Source organism: Heterodontus francisci, unplaced genomic scaffold (assembly GCF_036365525.1).
Source record: "Heterodontus francisci isolate sHetFra1 unplaced genomic scaffold, sHetFra1.hap1 HAP1_SCAFFOLD_58, whole genome shotgun sequence".
NCBI classification, from domain to species: domain Eukaryota; kingdom Metazoa; phylum Chordata; class Chondrichthyes; order Heterodontiformes; family Heterodontidae; genus Heterodontus; species Heterodontus francisci.
Genome location: NW_027142006.1, coordinates 6610419 through 6631653, shown reverse-complemented (window position 1 = coordinate 6631653; position 21235 = coordinate 6610419). Strand labels below are relative to the sequence as shown.

Here is a 21235-nt window from a genome sequence, read left to right as displayed (position 1 = left end):
TGTGGATTTGTGAACAAAAGAATCCAATCGAAGTTACTAAACACACAAAATCTTACATTTGAGATCGTGTGTAAGATTGCTGTTTCCATGGAGATGGCATCAAAGAATGTTAGGGAAATTTATCCCATGCTGGTAACTAGTACAGGCTTCTGTCCACTGTTAAAGTGCTTCAGCCAAGTCTAAAGTGGACAGACATAGCCAGAAGAGTGCCAATGATAGCAGTTTAGTGTTGTTATCACCATAAGGGCAACCACACAGCACAATCAGGTCAGTACAGAAATGCAAAATGTTTTAATTGTCAAGCAGAGGCCAAAGAAGGAAAGGGAACTAATTCCAGTCGTAATGGAAAACAGTGATGTTATAAGGGTGGAGTTCACAATCTTGAAGTGAATCCAGAGTGCCTAACCAAAGAGGAGCAAGGGCTTTACAGCATTTATGCCACTAGCAATCACTCAAATGACGCAGACTTTTGTACAATGTTGTTGGTAAATAAACAGCAAATTGCTACGACCATGGATTGCTCCATCATGAATAGAGAAATGTATGGGAGCAAAGTCAGTGATGTACCTCTAACTGAGAGCACAGCTCAATTGAAAACCTACTCTGGTGAGGTGTTAGCAATGTGTTGGCAAATGGAGTGTAATGTGCAACATAAGGGCAGGCCCCTCAAGATACCTGTTTTTTATTCATTATTTCATGGGAGGCGGGCATCACTGGCAAGGCCAGCATTTATTGCCCAATCCTAATTGCCCTTGACAACTGAATTGCTTGCTAGGTCATTTCAGAGGACAGGTGAGAGTAAACCACATTGTTGTGGGCCAGCATCACATACAGGCCAGACCAGGTAAGCACAGCAGATTGCCTTCTGTAAAGGGTATGAGTGAACCAGATGGGTTTTAATGAAAATCAATTATAGTTGCATGGCACCACTACTCAGATTTTATATTATTCATTAATGAATTGAATCTGAATTCCACCAGCTGCCATGGTGGGATTTAAACCCATATCCCCAGGGCATTAGTCTGAGTCGTGAGATTATCAGTTCAGTGACATTACTGCTATGCCAGCCTCTGCCCTACAAGGTAGTGAGATATGTCAACAAACCAATAATAATGGGGAAAGACTGGCTTTGAAAGCTGAAGTTAGACTGGAAGCATGTTTTTTCATGTGGTGTACCTTGGCCTGACAATCAATGAAAAGAACTCCAGCCAGTGAAAGAGAAGGTAGAGGCTATGGTCAAAGCCCCAAAGACAAAAAGATGTGTCTGAGCTTAGATCTTTTCTCGGCATGGTCCAATACTACTCACAATTTCTGCCTGAGCATGCAATGGTGTTAGCTCCACTACATAAGTTGTTGAAGAAAGATGTGAAATGGAAATGGTCTAAAACACAAGATGCTAATGATGCATGTAAGAGAAGCTCGATCAGTGACACACTACACATTCATTACCACACAAATGGTGAACTGAAGCTAGCTTCAAAATATGGAGTTGGAGCAGTAATCAGTCATGTTGTGGATCATGGCCGCTGCAAAGGCTCAATGGGGAAAGAACACTGTGTAAGGTCTTCCCACCAGAGTGAACTAAAGGGCTGGACCCATGGGAAACCCCTCTGGCTGTCTACACCAACATGGGTCTGCTGTAAAATGTACATGGCATGTAAAATGGAATGGAAGGGTTGTGAGGCAACTCACTCCTGTCTCGAAGAAAACTGATTTCCTTTGCGCTTTTGGAATGTCAACTTGGTGCTGTTTTGGACTGTTTTGTAAAGCTTTTTTTAAACAGATTTTTATGAATGGAGTATACTTTTGGGAAAAAGTGTCTGGCAGAGGTGAAGGATGCAAGGGACCTGGCAAAGGCAGAGCAAAGCGGCACCGCACAGTGCTTCGTGATAATATCCAGGGCATCACCAAACCAGCAATCCTCCGCCTGGCTCGCCGTGGCAGGGTCAAGCGGATCTCGGGTTTGATCTATGAGGAGACTCGCGGGGTGTTGAAAGGTTTCCTGGAGAATGTGCTCAGGGATGCGGTCACCTACACTGAGCACGCCAAGCGCAAGACGGTCACTGCCATGGATGTGGTGTACGCTCTGAAACGGCAGGGCCGCACTCTCTGCGGATTCGGCGGCTGAGAAACCAGCCCCTTTCCCACAAACACAAAACAAAGGCTCTTCCAAGAGCCACCCACCGCCTCACAGAGAGAGCAGTGACCTGGAAACGGGAGATGGGATAGGCTGTTCAGAACTGACTGGAATAAATCTGTGCTGTGTTCGGGTATAAAACTGGAATCCCCGAGTTTGACATTTCATTTGCAGCAAGGATGTGCAGTGGATTTGATTTTCTAAACGGGCTGTGTAAACAGTGCCCGAGGCTCTACACTTAGTTATTTCCCCAGTCGACACATGCCCTCAGTGAAAAGCCACATCACTCCTCCAGAATCACTCATTGTTTTCAAAGAATTTCAAAATGATTTCGCTGCAATGAGGGAATCCGGGAGTTTTGCAGCAGCCGTTAAATCGGTCACTGGAACCAGACCCACTTGTGATGTTATTTCCCCCGAGACGGTGTTTCCTGCACTGAAACTGACAGGGTTTGTGAAACTGACCAATTTCCAAAATATACTTTATTCATAAAAATCTGTAAAAATTACATTGCCAAACAGTTTCAAACAGCACCAAAAAATACAAACATTGCAAGGGAGATCAGTTTCCTTCAACACAATCATGGGTTGCTTCACAACCCTTCCATTTCACATTTGTCATGCCAATTACAGTTTTACATTTACAGCAAATGAAAATTATCCCGATACAGTTCGAGGGGTTTCCCATGGATCCAGCCCCTCAGTTCAGCCTGGTGGGGGGACCTTACACAGTGGTCTTTCCTCATTGAGCCTTTGCTGCGGCTACCCCAAGCTTTAGTGCATCCCTCAGCACGTAGTCCTGGTCCTTGGAATGTGCCAGTCTGCAACTCCTTGCGCTGGAAGACAGCAAGTTTCGGGCAGACCAAAGGGCGTCTTTGACCGAATTGATAGTCCTCCAACAGCAGTTGATGTCTGTCTCGGTGTGTGTCCCTGGGAACAGCCCGTAGAGCACAGACTCCTGTGTTACAGAGCTGCTAGGGATAAACCTCGACATAAACCAATGCATCTCTTTCCACACCTGCTTTGCAAAGACATATTCCAGGAGGAAGTGGGCAACCGTCTCTTCCCCACCACAGCCACCGTGGGGGCATTGCGCGGAGGGGGCGAGTCTTCGGGCGTGCAGGAAGGATCTGACGGGGAGGCTCTTCTCACCACCAGCCAAACTACATCTTGGTGCTTGTTTGAAAGTTCTGGTGATGAGGCATTCTGCCAAATGACTTTGGTGGTCTGCTCGGGGAACCATCCGACAGGATACCCCATCTCCTTTTCCCGTAGGGCCTTGAGAACATTCCGTGCAGACCACTGCCTGAAGGATCAGTGGTCAAAGGTGTTTTCCCGCAGCAACTGCTCCACGAAGGATAGGTGGTACAGCACGGTCCAACTACATGGAGCGTTCCGCGGCAATGTGACCAGGCCCATCCTTCGCAACACTGGGGACAGATAGAACCTCAGCACGTAGTGACACTTGCAGTTTGCATACTGGAGGTCTACACACAGCTTGATGCAGCCGCACACGAAGGTGGTCATCAGGATGAGGGCCACGTTGGGTACATTTTTCCCGCCCTTGACCAGAGATTTGAACATCGTGTCCCTCTGGACCCAGTCCATTTTAGATCCCCAGATGAAGCGGAAAATGGCTCGGGTGACCACTACACTTGAGTGCCTCTGCTGCCTGGGATTGTCACCCCCTCTCATGCTCGCATCCTTCCTAATAGACTCAGCAAAGGGTTCAACACAGCAAACAAACAAGACAGGGGAGAGAGGACAGCCCTGTCTGACTCCAGATTGGATCAGGAAACTTTCCGATTCCCACCCATTGATTGAGACTGCGCTACTGATGTTCGTGTAGAGCAGTTTGATCCAATTGCAGATTCCCTCCCTAAACCCCATTTTGGAAAGAACGTCCATCATGTAGGTGTGCGATTTCCTGTCAAAAGCCTTCTCCTGGTCCAGGCTGATGAGGCAGGTGTCCACCCTCCTGTCCCGTACATAGGCGATCGTATCCCTGAGTAGCACGAGACTATCAGAGATCTTCCTGCCGGGTACAGTACAGGTCTGGTCAGGGTGAATCACCAACTCCAGAGCAGACTTGACTCGACTGGCTATGACTTTGGACAGAGTTTCAGCTCAGTCATTCAGGGACCTGTAATTCACACAGTTTGAGCCCACGCTTACCCGAACCCACTTCTGATTGGTCACCCTCTTCTTATTCACATGTCTTAACCAATCGCAGAGCCTTGAATTAGAAAATGCAGCCAAGCATTGGCTTAAATTGTCGACCTGACAGAATATATTAAATCGAAAAAGCCTCCAATTTCAGTGCAGTAAAGAAGCGAATTCCTAGAAAATCTATGTCCAGTAGCTTGGGGTCCAGGCAACTGAAGGCAGGACCGCCAGTGGTGGAGCTTCTCAGCCTTTTGGCTAAGATCAAGTGTAGTATCTGTTCTTCTCAGTACTTACTTGGCAGAGGAGAAACCATGATCAGTGGCATTTGATCCTGGGTAGGCTTTGAGTAAAATGGCTATAACCAATCTTTGAGCTTCAGGCCAGGGAGTGCGGAACACCATTCGGGTGGTGGTGAAGGACAAGGAAGGAGATGCACTGGTCGATCGCACCTTCTTCATCAAGAAAATCCTCATCGATTGCTGTGGATTTCAAGCTATGGACATCTTCTGCCTGCAGGATTTCCCCAGCAGTGGGTATATCGACATGACATTCAAGAATGTGGCGGGATGCATCAAGTTCCTGAAGGCGTTCAAGGAGAAAGGGGACCGGGCGCCGCTGTCGATCCTCACAGTGGAGCCGCTCTTCACGCTTCCGTCACAACGTGACCGGGTGGTGACAATTCACCTCTACAACCCCCATGTTCCGGTGGTGGATGTACTCACCTTTCTCGCCAGGTACGTCGAGGTGGCCAGCACTGATGTCAAAGACCCCTTTGGGATTTGGACAAATAAGCGGCAAGTCAAGGTGACCTTGAAGGTCGATGCCAATGGAGCCATCATCCACCCTCCCTCCAGCTTCGCTGTCAGGGGAAGTCGAGGCTTCTTGGTCTACGCTGGGCAGCCCAAAGTTTGTAGCACCTGTGGCAAATCTGGTCACGTGGCAGCTAACTGCAGCACGGTTGTCTGCAAGAACTGCAAGAAGGAAGGCCATCAGACCAAGGACTGTAAGCAGAGTAAGTGTTGCAACCTGTGCGGTGCGGCAGGCCATCTCTACAAAACCTGCCCCAAACGCTGCCTCAGTTATGCTCAGGCGGCAAGGTCCAAGGAAAGGCCGGGAGAAGGTTCGACGAAGGCGTCCGGTGTTGGAAAGGAGACAAGCAACCTTCTCTGCAGTGAGGAACTTCTACCTGAGAAGGAGAAGAAAGGGAAGGCAACTGAAACCAGCAACCCGGCACCTACCCTGCACCCGGAAACCCCTCCTCCACAGACAGAATCAATGGAGGAGGAGGCAGCAGATGGACAAACAGGTCAGTGGCAGTTTGTCCAAAGGAAAACCACAAAGAAAAGACCTCCAAAAGCGGAACAGGCCACCATCCAAACCAGTGGCAAGAGGAGGCTACCGTCTGAGACAGACTACAGCAGCTCCTCTTCACTGGATGAGGAAGTGCCGGAGCGACAGCACCTTCAAAAGAAGCGGCAGAACTCAAAAGGAGCTGGAAGATAAAGCCCCCCAGCCCCCGGGCACTGGAAGCTGTGATGGGCCTGTCAAGCCCCAAACCCAAAGGGCCACACCTAGCGACATGGCCAACACATCCCAGCTCTGGGACACTGAGAGCAAAGACACATCTGGCGCACTTCAGCTCTGGGAAGCCGGCAGCAGTGATGTTTTCGAGGAGGAACAGAGGGGAACAGCAGAGAACAGCCCAATCCCTGCTGCCAACAAGACCCCCGCCCCCCCACCGATGTCACCTCAGTGGAAGAAACCCTGCATGAAAAACCAGGAGGGGTTTCTGAGCCCAACGAGTGTGAAACAGCTTGCGTGCACTATGGGTATACAGGAACATCCTGAAGGACTGGGACTAGCAAGGACAAATGGTATGGGAAGCAACAACTAACTTTAAAAAAATGGGTATAAGGATTGCTTCAATTAGTGTGCGTAGCATTAAATCTACTATGCGATGGATTACCTCGCCAAGGTCAAAGCCGACCCCCTGTTTCTGCAGGAGTGTGGAATACCACATCTCAGCACCGACAGGCAGTGGTCGCAATGGTGGTCCCACGGGCCATCGATCTGGTCAGGGGGTAATGATTGCCATTCCTCCGGCCTGGGTCTTCTGCTGCGGGGAGGTGACTTCACCATCTCCGAAGTTAAGGAGGTGGTGGACAGTTGCCTCCTCATCGCAGATGTAATGTACAACAATGCTTCGCTCTGGTTGATCAGCATGTACGCCCCGTTTCAATGCAGCGAACGGTTGACCGTCTTTAGAATTAGAATTAGAATTAGAACTAGAACATTACAGCGCAGTACAGGCCCTTCGGCCCTCGATGTTGCGCCGACCATCTGACCTACACTATTCCATTTTCATCCATATGTCTATCCAATGACCACTTAAATGCCCTTAAAGTTGGCGAGTCTACTACTGTTGCAGACAGGGCGTTCCACGCCCCTACTACTCTCTGCGTAAAGAAACTACCTCTGACATCTGTCCGATATCTTTCACCCCTCAACTTAAAGCTATGTCCCCTCGTGTTTGCCATCATCATCCGAGGAAAAAGACTCTCAATATCCACCCTATCTAACCCTCTGATTATCTTGTATGTCTCTATTAAGTCACCTCTCCTCCTCCTTCTCTCTAACGAAAACAACCCCAAGTCCCTCAGCCTTTCCTCGTAAGACCTTCCTTCCATACCAGGCAACATCCTAGTAAATCTCCTCTGCACCCTTTCCAAAGCTTCCACATCCTTCCTATAATGCGGTGACCAGAACTGCACGCAATACTCAAGGTGCGGCCTCACCAGAATTTTGTACAGCTGCATCATGACCTCGTGGCTCCGAAACTCGATCCCCCTACTAATAAAAGCTAACAAACCATATGCCTTCTTAACAGCCCTATTAACCTGGGTAGCAACTTTCAGGGATTTATGTACCTGGACACCAAGATCTCTCTGTTCATCTACACTACCAAGAATCTTCCCATTAGCCCAGTACTCTGCATTGCTGTTACTTCTTCCAAAGTGAATCACCTCACACTTCTCCGCATTAAACTCCATTTGCCATCTCTCAGCCCAGCTCTGCAGCCTATCTATGTCCCTCTGTACCCTACAACACCCTTCGACACTATCCACAACTCCACCGACCTTCGTGTCATCCGCAAATTTACTAACCCACCCTTCTACACCCTCATCCAGGTCATTTATAAAAATGACAAACAGCAGTGGCCCCAAAACAGAACCTTGCGGTACACCACTAGTAACTAAACTCCAGGATGAACATTTGCCATCAACCATTGCTGCTGGCAACGTGCAGGCCAGTCATCGTAGGCGGTGACTTCAACTGCATCATCGATGCAGCTGGGCGATCTGGCAGAGACGACAGCAAACTGGACGCTATGTCCAGATTCCTAAGAGAAACAGTAAAAGATGCAAAACTGCACGACGTATTCAGCAAACCTGCAGACGGAGTGCAGCGTAGATAGACATGGTCAAGATTGGACGGGTCTGCCCATTCCAGGATTGACTTCCTGTTTGTGGCCCATGCCGTCACGGTCAGATCCATTGACGTCAAGCCGGTGTTCTTGTCCAACCACTGCCTCGTAATGGCCGACTGTCACTTACAGGACGACGAGTGGGTTGGCAGAGGGACGTGGAAGCTCAATGCTACACTGCTAACCCCAGAGAACGTTGAGGAACTTAAAAGGGATTACAAAGGTTGGAGAACCGTGAAACCCCTCCCCAGTCTCCAGTTCACAGGTGGGACGCGATCAAGGAGAACATCAAGAGGTTCTTTCTCCTCAAAAGGTGTTCAGAGGGCGAGAGAGAGACAGAGGGAAATGTCCTGACTCCAGAAAAGTATGCAAAATCTGCTCCGGCTACAGTCGATGGGGGTTGAGGTCAAGGAGGACATCCAAGAGGTGAAGAGAAAGCAGGCCTCGCTCTTTGCCACGGAGACCTCCAATATCATCTTCCGGTCCAGAGTCCACCCCATTGAGCAGGATGAGATGTGCTTGCATTACTTCTTCCAAAAGGTACACAGAGAGAGCTCTGTTATCAGCAGCCAGAAGGAAGAAGATGGCTCGGTAACATCTTCGCAGTCCGACATACTAAGGATCAGCAAATCCTTTTATGCTGGGCTGTATGACGCAAAGCCCACAGACAGAAGAGCCTCCCAGTCCTTCCTGTCATCTATCACAGAGGTCTTAGATGACAGCAGGAGGGAGAGACTGGACAAGCCGCTAACTCGGGATGAGCTGACAAAGGCCGTCAAGTCCTTCGAGACGAAGAAAACTCCCGGAAGCGATGGCTTACCGGTTGAGCTGTATTGTTTCCTGTGGGACTGGGTTTGCCTGGACCAGCTGGAAGTAGATGAGAGTATGCTCCTGGCCGGCAGCATATCAGAATCCATGAGGAAAGGCATCATCACCCTCATTGACAAGCGGAACGGGGAGAGGGCAGAAATTGGAAATTGGCAGCCCATCTCACTGCTGAATGTTGACGACAAGATTCTGTCCAAAGTCATAGCCATTCGAATCAAGTCTGCTCTGGAGTTGGTGATCCACCCTGATCAGACCTGTACTGCACCTGGCAGGAAGATCTCCGATAGTCTCGCACTACTCAGGGATACAATCGCCTATGTACGGGACAGGAGGGTGGACACCTGCCTCATCTGCCTGGACCCGGAGAAGGTTTTTGACAGAATATCACACACATACATGATGGACGTGTTTCCAAAATGGCGTTTGCGGAGGGAATCTGCAATTGGATCAAACTGCCCTACACAAACATCAGTGGCGCAGTCTCAATCAATGGGTGGGAATCGGAAAGTTTCCCGATCCAATCTGGAGACAGACAGGGCTATCCTCTCTCCCCTGTCTTGTTTGTTTGCTGTATTGAACCATTTGCTGAGTCTATTAGGAAGAATGTGAGCAGAAGAGGGGTGACAATTCCAGGCAGAGGAGGCACTCAGGTGAAAACCTCCCTCTACATGGATGACGTCACGGTCTTCTGCTCGGACCCGCTGTCTGTGTGCAGACTGATGAGCATCTGCGACCAGTTGAAACTGACCTCGGGAGCCAAAGTTAACCACGGCAAGAGAGAGGCCATGTTCTTTGGGAACATGGCTTACCGATCCTTTGTCCCCTTCACCGTCAGCTCAGACTACCTGAAGGTGCTGGGAATATGGTTCAGAAGGGCCGGGGTGTGCACCAAAATCTGGGAAGAGCGAGCAGCCAAGGTACAACACAAGCTGAGCATGTGGGAGAAGCGATCTCTCTCCAATGTGGGTAAGAACCTGGTCATCAGGTGCAAGGCGCTCACGTTGTTGCTGTTCATGGCGCAGGTCTGGCCCATACCCCACTCCGGCGCTGTGGCGGTCACCCGAGCCATTTTCCGCTTCATCTGGGGATCCAAAATGGACCGGGTCCGGAGGGACACGATGCTCAAACCTCTGGATAAGGGTGGGAAAAACTTACCCAACATCACCCTCATCCTGATGACTACCTTCGTGTGTGGCTGCATCAAGCTGTGTGCAGACGCAAACTCCAAGTGTCACCACGTGCTGAGGTTCTATCTGTCCCCGGTGTTGCGAAGCCTTGTCACATTGCCGCGGAATGCTCCATCCAATTGGACTGTGCCGTTCCACCTATCCTTCGTCGAGCAGTTTCTGCGGAAAAACACCTTTGACCACCGGTCCATCAGCCAGTGGTCTGCACAGAATGTCCTCAAGGCCCTACAGGAAAAGGAGATGGCGGATCCTCTTCCCCAAGCAGACCACCGAAGTCATTTGGCGGAATGCCTCATCACCAGAACCTTCAAACAAGCACCAAGATGAAGCTTGGCTGGCGGTGAGAATAGCCCTCCCAGTCAGATCCTTCCTTCACACCCGAAGTCTCACCCCCTCTGCACAACACCCTCGAGGTGACTGTGGTGGGGAAGAGATGGTTGCCCACCTCCTTCTGGAATGTCTCTTTGCAAAGCAGGTGTGGAAAGAGATGCAGTGGTTTTTGTCGAGGTTCATCCCAAGCAGCTCTGTAACACAGGAGTCTGTGCTGCATTGGCTGTTCCCAGGGACACACACTGAGATAAACATCAACTGCTGCTGGAGGACTATCAATTCGGTGAAAGACACCCGTTGTTCTGCCCGAAACTTGCTGGTCTTCCAGCACAAAGAGTTGTCCACGACCGAATGTTGCAGACTGGCACATTCCAAGGTCCAGGACTATGTGCTGAGGGACGCACTAAAGCTTGGGGCAGCCGCAGCAAATGTTCAATGGGAAAAGACCACTGTGTAAGGTCCCCCCACCAAGTTGAACGGATGGGCTGGGTCGATGGAAAACCCCTCGAAATGTATCAGGAAAATTTTCGTTTGCTGTAAAATGTATATGGCATGGAAAATGAAATGGAAGGGTTGTGAGGCAGCTCACTCCTGCAATGAAGGAAACTGACCTCCTTTGCACTGTTTGTAATTTTCGACTTGGTGCTGTTTAGAACTGTTTTGTCATGTACTTTTTACAGATTTTTATGAATAATGCATATTTTGGAAATAATAAAAAAAAGTCCAGTAACAATTTAAAAACCTGTTTCCATATTCCACTTTTACTGTCACAAATTCCGGGCGCTATTTCACAAGCAGATTTAATTTGTCAATTGTTGTCAACTGTTCGAACTGGCGGTAAACAACTCTATTCAGCAATCTATAATGGGACAAGTAACTCAAACTCCGTGTGGAACAAAGAACGAAGAACAAAGAAAATTACAGAACAGGAACAGGCCCTTTGGCCCTCCAAGCCTGCGCCGATCCAGATCCTCTTTCTTAACATGTCGCCTATTTTCTAAGGGTCTGTATCTCTTTGCTTCCTGCCCATTCATGTATCTGTCTAGATACGTCTTAAAAGACACTATCGTGCCCGCGTCTACCACCTCCGCTGGCAACGCGTTCCAGGCACCCACCACCCTTTGCATAAAGAACTTTCCACGCATATCCCCCCTAAAATTTTCCCCTCTCACTTTGAACTCGTGACCCCGAGTAATTGAATCCCCCACTCTGGGAAAAAGCTTCTTGCTATCCACCCTGTCTATACCTGTCACGATTTTGTACACCTCAATCAGGTCCCCCCTCAACCTCCGTCTTTCGAATGAAAATAATCCTAATCTACTCAACCTCTCTTCATAGCTAGCGCCCTCCATACCAGGCAACATCCTGGTGAACCTCCTCTGCACCCTCTCCAAAGCACCTACATCCTTTGGAAGTAATAAATTATGGACAATTGGTAATTCCCCTTCACACAGGCTTCAGGGAGACAGTGAGAAGTCACTGAAATAGTTGCTTAAACATTTTAAATAGTTGCCATTCCTGTTACAAATGTTTTGGAATTAGACAGTAATCAGCCCTTTCACAGAGACTGTGGGTGGCTCTGAAAAGAGCCTTTGGTTTATTAGATGACATTTTGGCCGCTTTACTTTTTCTGGGAGCTCTGAGCGCTGGTTTTTTTGGGCAGCAGCACGGCCTGGATATTAGCCAGCACCCCGCCCTGTGCAATGGTCACCCCTCCCAGCAGCTTGTTGAGCTCTGCGTTGTCGCGGACGGCCAGTTGCAGGTGTCGGGGGATCATGCGGATCTTCTTGTTGTCCCGGGCCGCGTTACCGGCCAACTCGAGGATTTCAGTGGTTAGATACTCGAGCACAGCAGCCAGCACCCATAGGCCCAGCATAGTTGCCCTTTCTCAGGAGCCTGTGTACACGGCCCACTGGGAACTCAAGTCCAGCCCGGGAGGAGCGAGACTTGGCCTTGGACTGAGCTTTCCCGCTGGTCTTTCCTCTTCCTGACTTTTTTATTTCCAAAATATACTTTATTCATAATAATCTGTAAGAAAAAACAATACAGAACAGTTCCAAACATCATCGAGTCAGACAATACAAAGAGTGCAAAGGAGATCAGTTTCCTTCAATACAGGAGTGAATTGCCTCACAACCCTTCCATTTCATTTTACGTACCATGTACATTTTACAGCAAACAAATATTTTCCCGATAAAGTTCGAGGGGTTTTCTATGGATCCAGCCCCTCAGTTCAGCTTGGTGGGGGGACCTTACACAGTGGTGTTTCCCCATTGAGCCTTTGCTGCGGCTGCCCCAAGCTTTAGTACGTCCCTCAGCACGTAGTCTTGGACCTTGGAATGTGCCAGTCTGCAACATTCGGTTGTGGACAACTCTTTGTGCTGGAAGACCAGCAAGTTTCGGGGGGCAGACCAAATTGATAGTCCTCCAGCAGCAGTTGATGTTTATCTCTGTGTGTGTCCCTGGGAACAGCCAATACAGCACAGACTCCTGTGTTACAGAGCTGCTTGGGATGAACCTCGACAAAAACCACTGCATCCCTTTCCACACCTGCTTTGCAAAGACACATTCCAGGAGGAGGTGGGCAACCATCTCTTCCCCACCGCAGCCACCTCAAGGGCATTGTGCGGAGAGTGTGAGACTTCGGGCGTGCAGGAAGGATCTGACGGGGAGGGCTCTTCTCACCACCAGCCAAGCTACACCTTGGTGCTTGTTTGAAAGTTCTGGTGATGAGGCATTCTGTCTAATGACTTTGGCAGTCTGCTTGGGGAACCATCCAACAGGATCCACCATCTCCTTTTCCCGTCGGGCCTTGTGGACATTCCGTGCAGACCACTGCCTGATGGGTTGGTGGTCAAAGGTGTTTTTCTGCAGAAATTTTCCCACGATGGATAGGTGGTACGGCACGGCCCAACTGGATGGAGCGTTCCGCGGCAATGTGACGAAGCCCATCCTTCTCAACATCGGGTACAGATAGAACCTCAGCACATAGTGACACTTGGTGTTTGCGTACTGGGGATCTACACACAGCTCGATGCAGCCGCACACGATGGTAGTCATCAGGATGAGGGCAATGTTGGGTACATTTTTCCCGCCCTTATCCAGAGGTTTGAACATCGTGTCCCTCCGGATCCGGTCCATTTTGCATCCCCAGATGAAGTGGAAAATGACTTGGGTGACCACCAGAGCGCAGGAGTGGGGTATGGGCTAGACCTGCGCCACATACAGCAACAACGTGAGCACCTCGCATCTGATGACCAGGTTCTTACCCATATTAGAGAGAGATCGCTGCTCCCACATGCTCAGCTTATGTTGTACCCTGGCTACTCACTCCTCCCAGGTTTTGGTGCACGCCCCGGCCCTTCCGAACCATATCCCCAGCATCTTCAGGTACTGTGACCTAATGGTGAAGGGGACAAAGAAGTGGTCAGCCCAGTTCCCAAAGAACATGGCCTCGCTCTTGCCGTGGTTAACTCTGGCCCCTGAGGCCAGTTGGAACTGGTTTCAGATGCACACAGACAGCGGGTCCAAGCAGAAGACGACAACGTCATCCATGTACAGGGAGGTTTTAACCTGAGTGGCTCTGCTGCCTGGGATTGTCACCCCTCTTATGTTCACATCCTTCCTAATATACTCAGCAAAGGGTTCAAACAGCAAACAAACAAGACCGGGGAGAGAGGACAGCCCTGTCTGACTCCAGATTGGATCGGAAAACTTTCTGATTCCCACCCATTGATTGAGACAGCGCTACTGATATTTGTGAAGTGCAGTTTGATCCAATTGCAGATTCCCTCCCCAAACCCCATTTTGGAAAGCACATCCATCATGAAGGTGTGCGATATCCTGTCACAAGCCTTCTCCTGGTCCAGGCTGATGAGGCAGGTGTACACCCTCCTGTCCCGTACATCGGCGATCGTATCCCTGAGTTACGCGAGACTATCAGAGATCTTCCTGCCGGGTACAGTACAGGTCTGATCAGGGTGAATCACCAACTCCAGAGCAGACTTGACTCGACTGGCTATGACTTTGGACAGCATCTTGTAGTCAAAATTAAGTAGTGAGATGGGCTGCCAATTTCTGATTCCTGCCCTCTCCCCCTTCCGCTTGGAGATGAGGGTGATGATGCCTTTCCTGATGGATTCTGACATGCTGCCGGCCAGGAGAATACTCTCGTATACTTCCAGCAGGTCTGGGCCGATCCAGTCCCACAGGGCCGAATACAACTCAACCGGTAAGGCATCACTTCCGGGAGTTTTACTCGTCTCAAAGGACTTGACGGCCTTTGTCAGCTTGTCCAGAGTTAGCGGCATGTCCAGTCTCTCCCTCATGCTATCATCTAAGACAGCTGTGATAGATCACAGGAAGCTCTGCTGTCTGTGCGCTTCGCGTCAGACAGCCCAGCATAAAAGGATTTGCTAATTCTTAGTATGTCGGACTGCGAAGACGTTACCGAGCCATCCTCTTCCTTCAGGCTTCTGATGAAGCTGTGTGAAGCTTTTGGAAGAGGTAGTGCAAACACATCTCATCCTGTTCGATGGAGTGGACTCTGGACCGGAAGATGATTTTGGAGGCCTCTGTGGCAAAGAGTGAGGCCTCCTGACTCTTCACCTCATGGAGGTCCTCCTTGACCTCGACCTCTATCGTCTGAAACACATGCTAAGTGCCAGATGCTGAAAGGTTTTTTTCAGATTAGAGATACAGCACTGAAACAGGCCCTTCGGCCCACCGAGTCTGTGCCGAACATCAACCACCCATTTATACTAATCCTATATTCCTACCAAACATCCCCACCTGTCCCTATATTTCCCAACCACCTACCTATACTAGTGACAATTTATAATGGCCAATTTACCTACCAACCTGCAAGTCTTTTGGCTTGTGGGAGTAAACCAGAGCACCCGGAGAAAACCCACGCAGACTCAGGGAGAACTTGCAAACTCCACACAGGCAGTACCCGGAATCGAACCCGGGTCCCTGGAGCTGTGAGGCTGCGGTGCTAACCACTGCACCACTGTATAGGTTGATTACTGCACTCACAGTATCTCAGCCTGAGTCATCTAAAGGAACCTAACACACAAATAGTAGCACTGAGAGATTGTGAAAGAGTCCAAAACTTAGAGTACCAGTCACTGACAGACACAATCTGAAAACTACACACACATGGATATAGAATTGGCTAACTCACAGGAAACAGAGAGTGGGGATAAATGGGGCATTTTCAGATTGGCAAACTGTAACTAATGGAGTGTCACAGGGATCAGTGCTGGTGCCTCAACTATTTATGGCCTATATTAATAATTGCATGAAGGCACTGAGTATTTTGTTGCCAAATTTATGGACGGTACAAAGATAGGTAGGAAAGCAAGTTGTGAGGAGGCCACAACGTGTCTGCAAAGAGATATAGATGGGTTAAGTCAGTGGGCAAAAATTTGGCAGATGGGGTATAATACGGGAAAATGTGAGATTGTCTACTTTGGCAGGAAGAATAGAAAAGCAGAATATTACTTGCATCAGAGAGACTGCAGAATGCTGCTGTACCGAGGGATCTGGGTATCCAAGTACATGAATTACAAAAACGTTAGCATACAGCTAAGGCAAGTAATTAGGAAGGCAAATGGAATGTTGGCATTTTTAGCAAGGGGAATGGAGCATAAAAGTAGGGAAGTTTTGCTATAACTGTACAGGGCATTACTGACATCCCAACTAAAGGACTCCACACAGTTTTGGTCTCCTTATTTAAGGAGGGGTACACATGCATTGGAATCAGTTCAGAGAAAGTTCACTCGGCTGATTCCTGGGATGTTGGATTGTCTTTAGTTTAGAGATACAGCACTAAAACAGGCCCTTCGGCCCACCGAGTCTGTGCCAACCATCAACCACCCATTTATACTAATCCTGCACTAATTCCACATTCCTACCACATCCCCACCTGTCCCTATATTTCCCTACCACCTACCTCTACTCGGGGCAATTTTTATAATGGCCAATTTACCTATCAACCTGCAAGTCTTTGGCATGTGGGAGGAAACCGGAGCACCCGGAGGAAACCCACGCAGACACAGGGAGAACTTGCAAACCCCACACAGGCAGTACCCAGAATTGAACCCGGGTCGCTGGAGCTGTGAGACTGCAGTGCTAACCACTGCGCCACTGTGCTGCCCTATTGTCGATGGCTGCCCTTGATGAGACAATGCTCGCTAGGGATGAGCAGTGATCACATCGTCCAGTGGTTCGCCATGGATCTTGATATAGAGGGGCAGTGTCGGGTAGCAGGCTGGCAGAGGACCTTTGTCTTCCAGACATTTAGCTTAAGGCCAATTCTTTCATATGCCTCGATGAATGCATCGATCAGGGTTTGAAGCTTGTTCACTGGGTGTGCGCACCCGCAGGCGTTGTCAGCGTATTGCAGCTGGATGACAGATGTTGGAATGGCCTTGCTTCTGGACTGGAGGCAAAGTCAGTTCAATAGTTTCCAACTCGTACTATAGAGTAGATCGACTGACACAACAGCTGGTGGGCTGAAAGAACGCTGGAACTACAAAAACTTGCTGAAAGCCACGACATATGTGGCTTCTTCGGCACTGTCAAGATCATTCACGGCCCAAGTATCTAAGGACCTACCCCACTGAGAGCAAAGAATGGAGTGACACTGATCAAGGACAGAGAGGCAGTCAGCACTCATTGGAAGGAGCACTTTGAATATCTCCTCAATTGCGATGCCGTCTTTGATGTGAGTGCCCTTGACTACATTCCACAGCATGCTACCCACCATGACGTCAGCACAATCCCAGACTGACAGAGATTGACAGCTAAAAAAAAAATAAGGCAACCGGCATAGATGGAATTCCCACCAAAATTCGAAAATACAGCAGAGAAGCACTCTTGACACAAATACATCGTCTCACGTCTCGCATGTGGAAGGAAGAGAGCATGTCAGGGATTTCTGAGATGCCGTAATTGTGACCATCTTCAAAAAAGGTGACAAACCCGACTGTAGTAACTACAGAGGGGCAGCCCTGCTGTCCGTCACAGGGAAGGTCATCACAAGAGTCCTTCTCAACCGCCTCCTCCCCATGGCTGAAGAGCTCCTACTGGAATCACAATGTGGATTCTGTCAATCAAGAGGCACAGTGAACATAATCTTCACAGTAAGACATTCCCAAGCAAAATGTAGGGAGCAGCAGCAACATTTCTACATGGCCTTCTCTGACCTGACAAAGGCCTTCAACTCTCCAAACTGGGAGGGATTATGGAACATCTTCTTCAAATTTGGCTGCCCGGAGAAATTCGGCACCATCGTCTGCCGACTGCATGACATGTAATCATTGGCAACGGACCTACCACTGACCTAATCCCAATGCAAACTGGGCTCAAGCAAGGCTGTGTCATCGCACCAACGCTCTTTTCCATCTTCCTCCCTGCAAAATTCCACCTCATCTCCTCACACTCAAACACAGTACCAGAGACTGACAGATACAGAATGGATGTCACACTCACAGTACCAGAGTCTGTAATATACAGAATGAATCCCTACTGCACCAGAGACTGAGAGCTACCGAATTACACAACACGCTCAAACACAGGATCAGAGAAAAAAGAAATGAAATTAATTGCACGCTCACATGCAATAGCAGAGACACAAGGACACAGAATCAGCCAATATGTGTCTTCCCAACAACAGCCAGGACATTTCCAGGGAGCTTTACATAAGAAGCGGCTCTTTCAACAGAAACTGGGGTTGGAGACAGTCTTTGGGAAATATACTTCCTGATTGCAGGAAGGGTGTTTGTGATTGGTTGCAAATGTTTAATCTGATTGGATGGCGAAAGAGACCAATTAGAGAATTACAATATGAAACCTTTGTGACATCACTGCCAGTCACCCAATCACAATCTTTATTTTCCCCCATCCCTCATTAGCATAGAGCTGTGGGATTGTCTATTTAATCCGCACTCGGAAGGGGTTTGGTTTATCTCTGAGTCTGAAATTGAAACTGAAGATGGTTGAGGAGAAGAAGAAAGCAGCTCCTAAGAAGGGCGCCAAGAAAACCTTAAATAAACCGTCAGCAAAGGGCGGCAAGAAGCGGAGAAAGTCGAGGAAGGAGAGTTACTCCATCTACATCTACAAAGTGATGAAGCAGGTTCACCCCGACACCGGCATCTCCTCCAAGGCCATGAGCATCATGAACTCGTTTGTGAACGATATTTTCGAGCGCATCGCGGGTGAGGCTTCCCGCCTGGACCATTACAACAAGCGCAGCACCATAAGCTCCCGGGAGATCCAGACCGCCGTGCGCCAGCTGCTGCCCGGGGAGCTGGCCAAGCACGCCGTGTCGGAAGGGACAAAGGCGGTGACCAAGTACACCAGCTCCAAGTAAAACTGCACAATGGACTGAAAAACATCCCAAACACAACGGCTCTTTTAAGAGCCACCCACAATCTCTCTGAAAAAGCTGCATCCGAACATCTCTATTAAATCACTAAGATAATGTATAATATAATAACGATCCCACTACTGTGTTTGTGTCTCCTGTCCCATGAACCCATAATGCGCTCATTCGCCTTTCCTTTTTTGCTTAAAGCTGTTATTTTTTTTTGCACAGCCCCTGAATGACCGCTTTAACAGCTGCTTTCAGCGGGAAGAGTCAGACCTCCGTTCCTTCACTCCATTCCTGAAATGTGAACTGATTCATCATTTTATCAACAGCAACTCTCCGCAGTGTAACAGCCCGGAATGGGATCATTATAGAGCAGATTAAGGGCAGTTTGAGGATTCGATCCGGCTCCCTCTTTTCAGAGAAGGACACTGGGCTCTGATTGAAGATAAACTGAATGTTTCCCTTCAGGGAAATGCTGTGAACAGGGATTTAGTACCGCCCGGGACAGTTTGAAAGCGATTGTGGGAAGATCCACAATTGAAACAACATTGAAAACCCGCGTCTCTGATTGGTGACGAAAGGATTAGATTAGATTAGAGATACAGCACTGAAACAGGCCCTTCGGCCCACCGAGTCTGTGCCGAACATCAACCACCCATTTATACTAATCCTACATTCCTACCAAACATCGCCACCTGTCCCTATATTTCCCTCCCACCTACCTACACTAGTGACAATTTATAATGGCCAATTTACCTATCAACCTGCAAGTCTTTTGGCAGGAAACCGGAGCACCCGGAGAAAAACCCACGCAGACACAGGGAGAACTTGCAAACTCCACACAGGCAGTACCCGGAATCGAACCCGGGTCCCTGGAGCTGTGAGGCTGCGGTGCTAACCACTGCGCCCTAGTTGAATAAAAGTAGTTGAATAAAAGAAAATAAAGAGAAGGGATTTTAAATCTTTGACGAAGGATGACATTTATTTTAATCCACTCCTTTCCGAAAATGAAATTGGCGGGCTTTTTGAAATTGACAAATTCTGTTTCTGAGGTTGTGGTGGGTAAATCCCGCCCTCTTCTGTTGTCAGTGACCTGATTGGTGATGAATATAGGCAAATAAGGTGAATTAAGTACCGACCAATGAGGAGAGTTTTCAGTCTGTAAGTACAGTAAATGCAGTGGAAAATATCCATTCTTCGTGAAAGAATTTGTGAAAATATCTGGAAGAGGAAAGACCGGCGGCAAAGCTCGGGCCAAGGCCAAGTCTCGCTCCTCCCGGGCTGGACTGCAGTTCCCGGTGGGCCGTGTTCACAGGCTCCTGAGAAAGGGCAACTATGCTGAGCGTGTGGGTGCCGGAGCCCCGGTCTATCTGGCTGCTGTGCTCGAGTATCTGACCGCTGAAATCCTCGAACTCGCCGGTAACGCGGCGCGGGACAACAAGAAGAGCCGCATCATCCCCAGACACCTGCAGCTGGCCGTCCGCAACGACGAGGAGCTCAACAAGCTGCTGGGAGGGGTGACCATCGCTCAGGGCGGGGTGCTGCCTAATATCCAGGCCGTGCTGTTGCCCAAGAAAACCAGCGCTCAGAGCTCCCAGAAAAAGTAAAGCGGCCAAAATATCATCGAATAAACCAAAGGCTCTTTTCAGAGCCACCGACAGTCTCTGTGAAAGGGCTGATTACTGTCTGATTCCAGAATGTCAGTAACAGGACCGAATCAGATTTACAATGTTTAAGCAACTATTTCAGTGACTTCTCACTGTCCCCCGAAACCCTGTCCAATTTATTACTTCCACACCGAATTTGAGTTATTTGTCCCGTTACATTTTGCCGGCAGTTACAGATGAGTAACCAACAATATTACAGATTAAAGCTGTTCGTAAAATATGGACATAACCATCCAAAATCTTGTTTTTTATTCCGCTTTTATCAGCACAATTTCCTGGCGCTATTTTACTAACAGCTTTAAAATGGTGCCAGGAATTTGCTGATAAAAGCGGAATATAAATGTTTTTTAATGGTCACACATGTATATATATATATATATATAAAACGATCAGCTTTCGATAGATTTTCCAGTAATCGCTTCTTTCCGATGCTGAAATTGGCGGCTTTTTCGAATTCAAACTTTGTCAGGTCGACAATTTAAGCCAATGATTTGCTGCATTTTCCAATTCGAAGCTCTGCGATTGGTTAAGACATACGAATGGGAAGAGGGTGACCAATCAGAAGTGGGCTCGGGCTCAAACTGCGGAAATTCCAGGTCCCTGAATGATTGAGCTGAAACTGATCAGTTTCACAAACCCTGTCAGTTTCAGTGCAGGAAACACCGTCTCGGGAGAAATAACATCACAAGTGGGTCTGGTTCCAGTGACCGATTCAATGGCTGCTGCAAAACTCCCGGATTCTCTCATTGCATCGAAATCATTTTGAAATTCTATGAAAACAATGAGTGATTCTGGAGGAGTAATGTGGCTTTTCACTGAGGGCATGTGTCGACTGGGGAAATAACTAACTGGAGAGTCTCGGGCACTGTTTACACAGCACGTTTACAAAATCAAATCCACTGCACATCCTTGCTACAACTGAAATATCAAACTCGGGGATTCCAGTTTTGTATCCCGAACACAGCAGATTGATTGAACTGTTCTGAACAGCCCATCCCAGCTCCCATTTCCAGATCACTGCTTTCTCTGTGACTTGGTGGGTGGCTCTTAGAAGAGCCTT

The 21235-nt window shown here is 48.7% G+C and overlaps 1 protein-coding gene and 1 pseudogene across 1 annotated transcript; both read left to right on the top strand.

Annotated features, from left to right (window-relative positions):
- The first annotated feature begins 4537 nt into the window (after positions 1–4537).
- On the top strand, positions 4538–4672 carry LOC137365922 (U2 spliceosomal RNA; annotated as a pseudogene).
- Positions 4673–19731: 15059 nt separating this feature from the next.
- On the top strand, positions 19732–20115 carry LOC137365857 (histone H2AX-like; the record flags this gene model as incomplete). The annotated part of the gene is made up of 1 exon (XM_068028100.1): positions 19732–20115. A coding segment is annotated over one exon (384 nt), but the record flags the coding sequence as incomplete, so codon positions are not given.
- Between the last annotated feature and the right edge of the window lie 1120 nt (positions 20116–21235).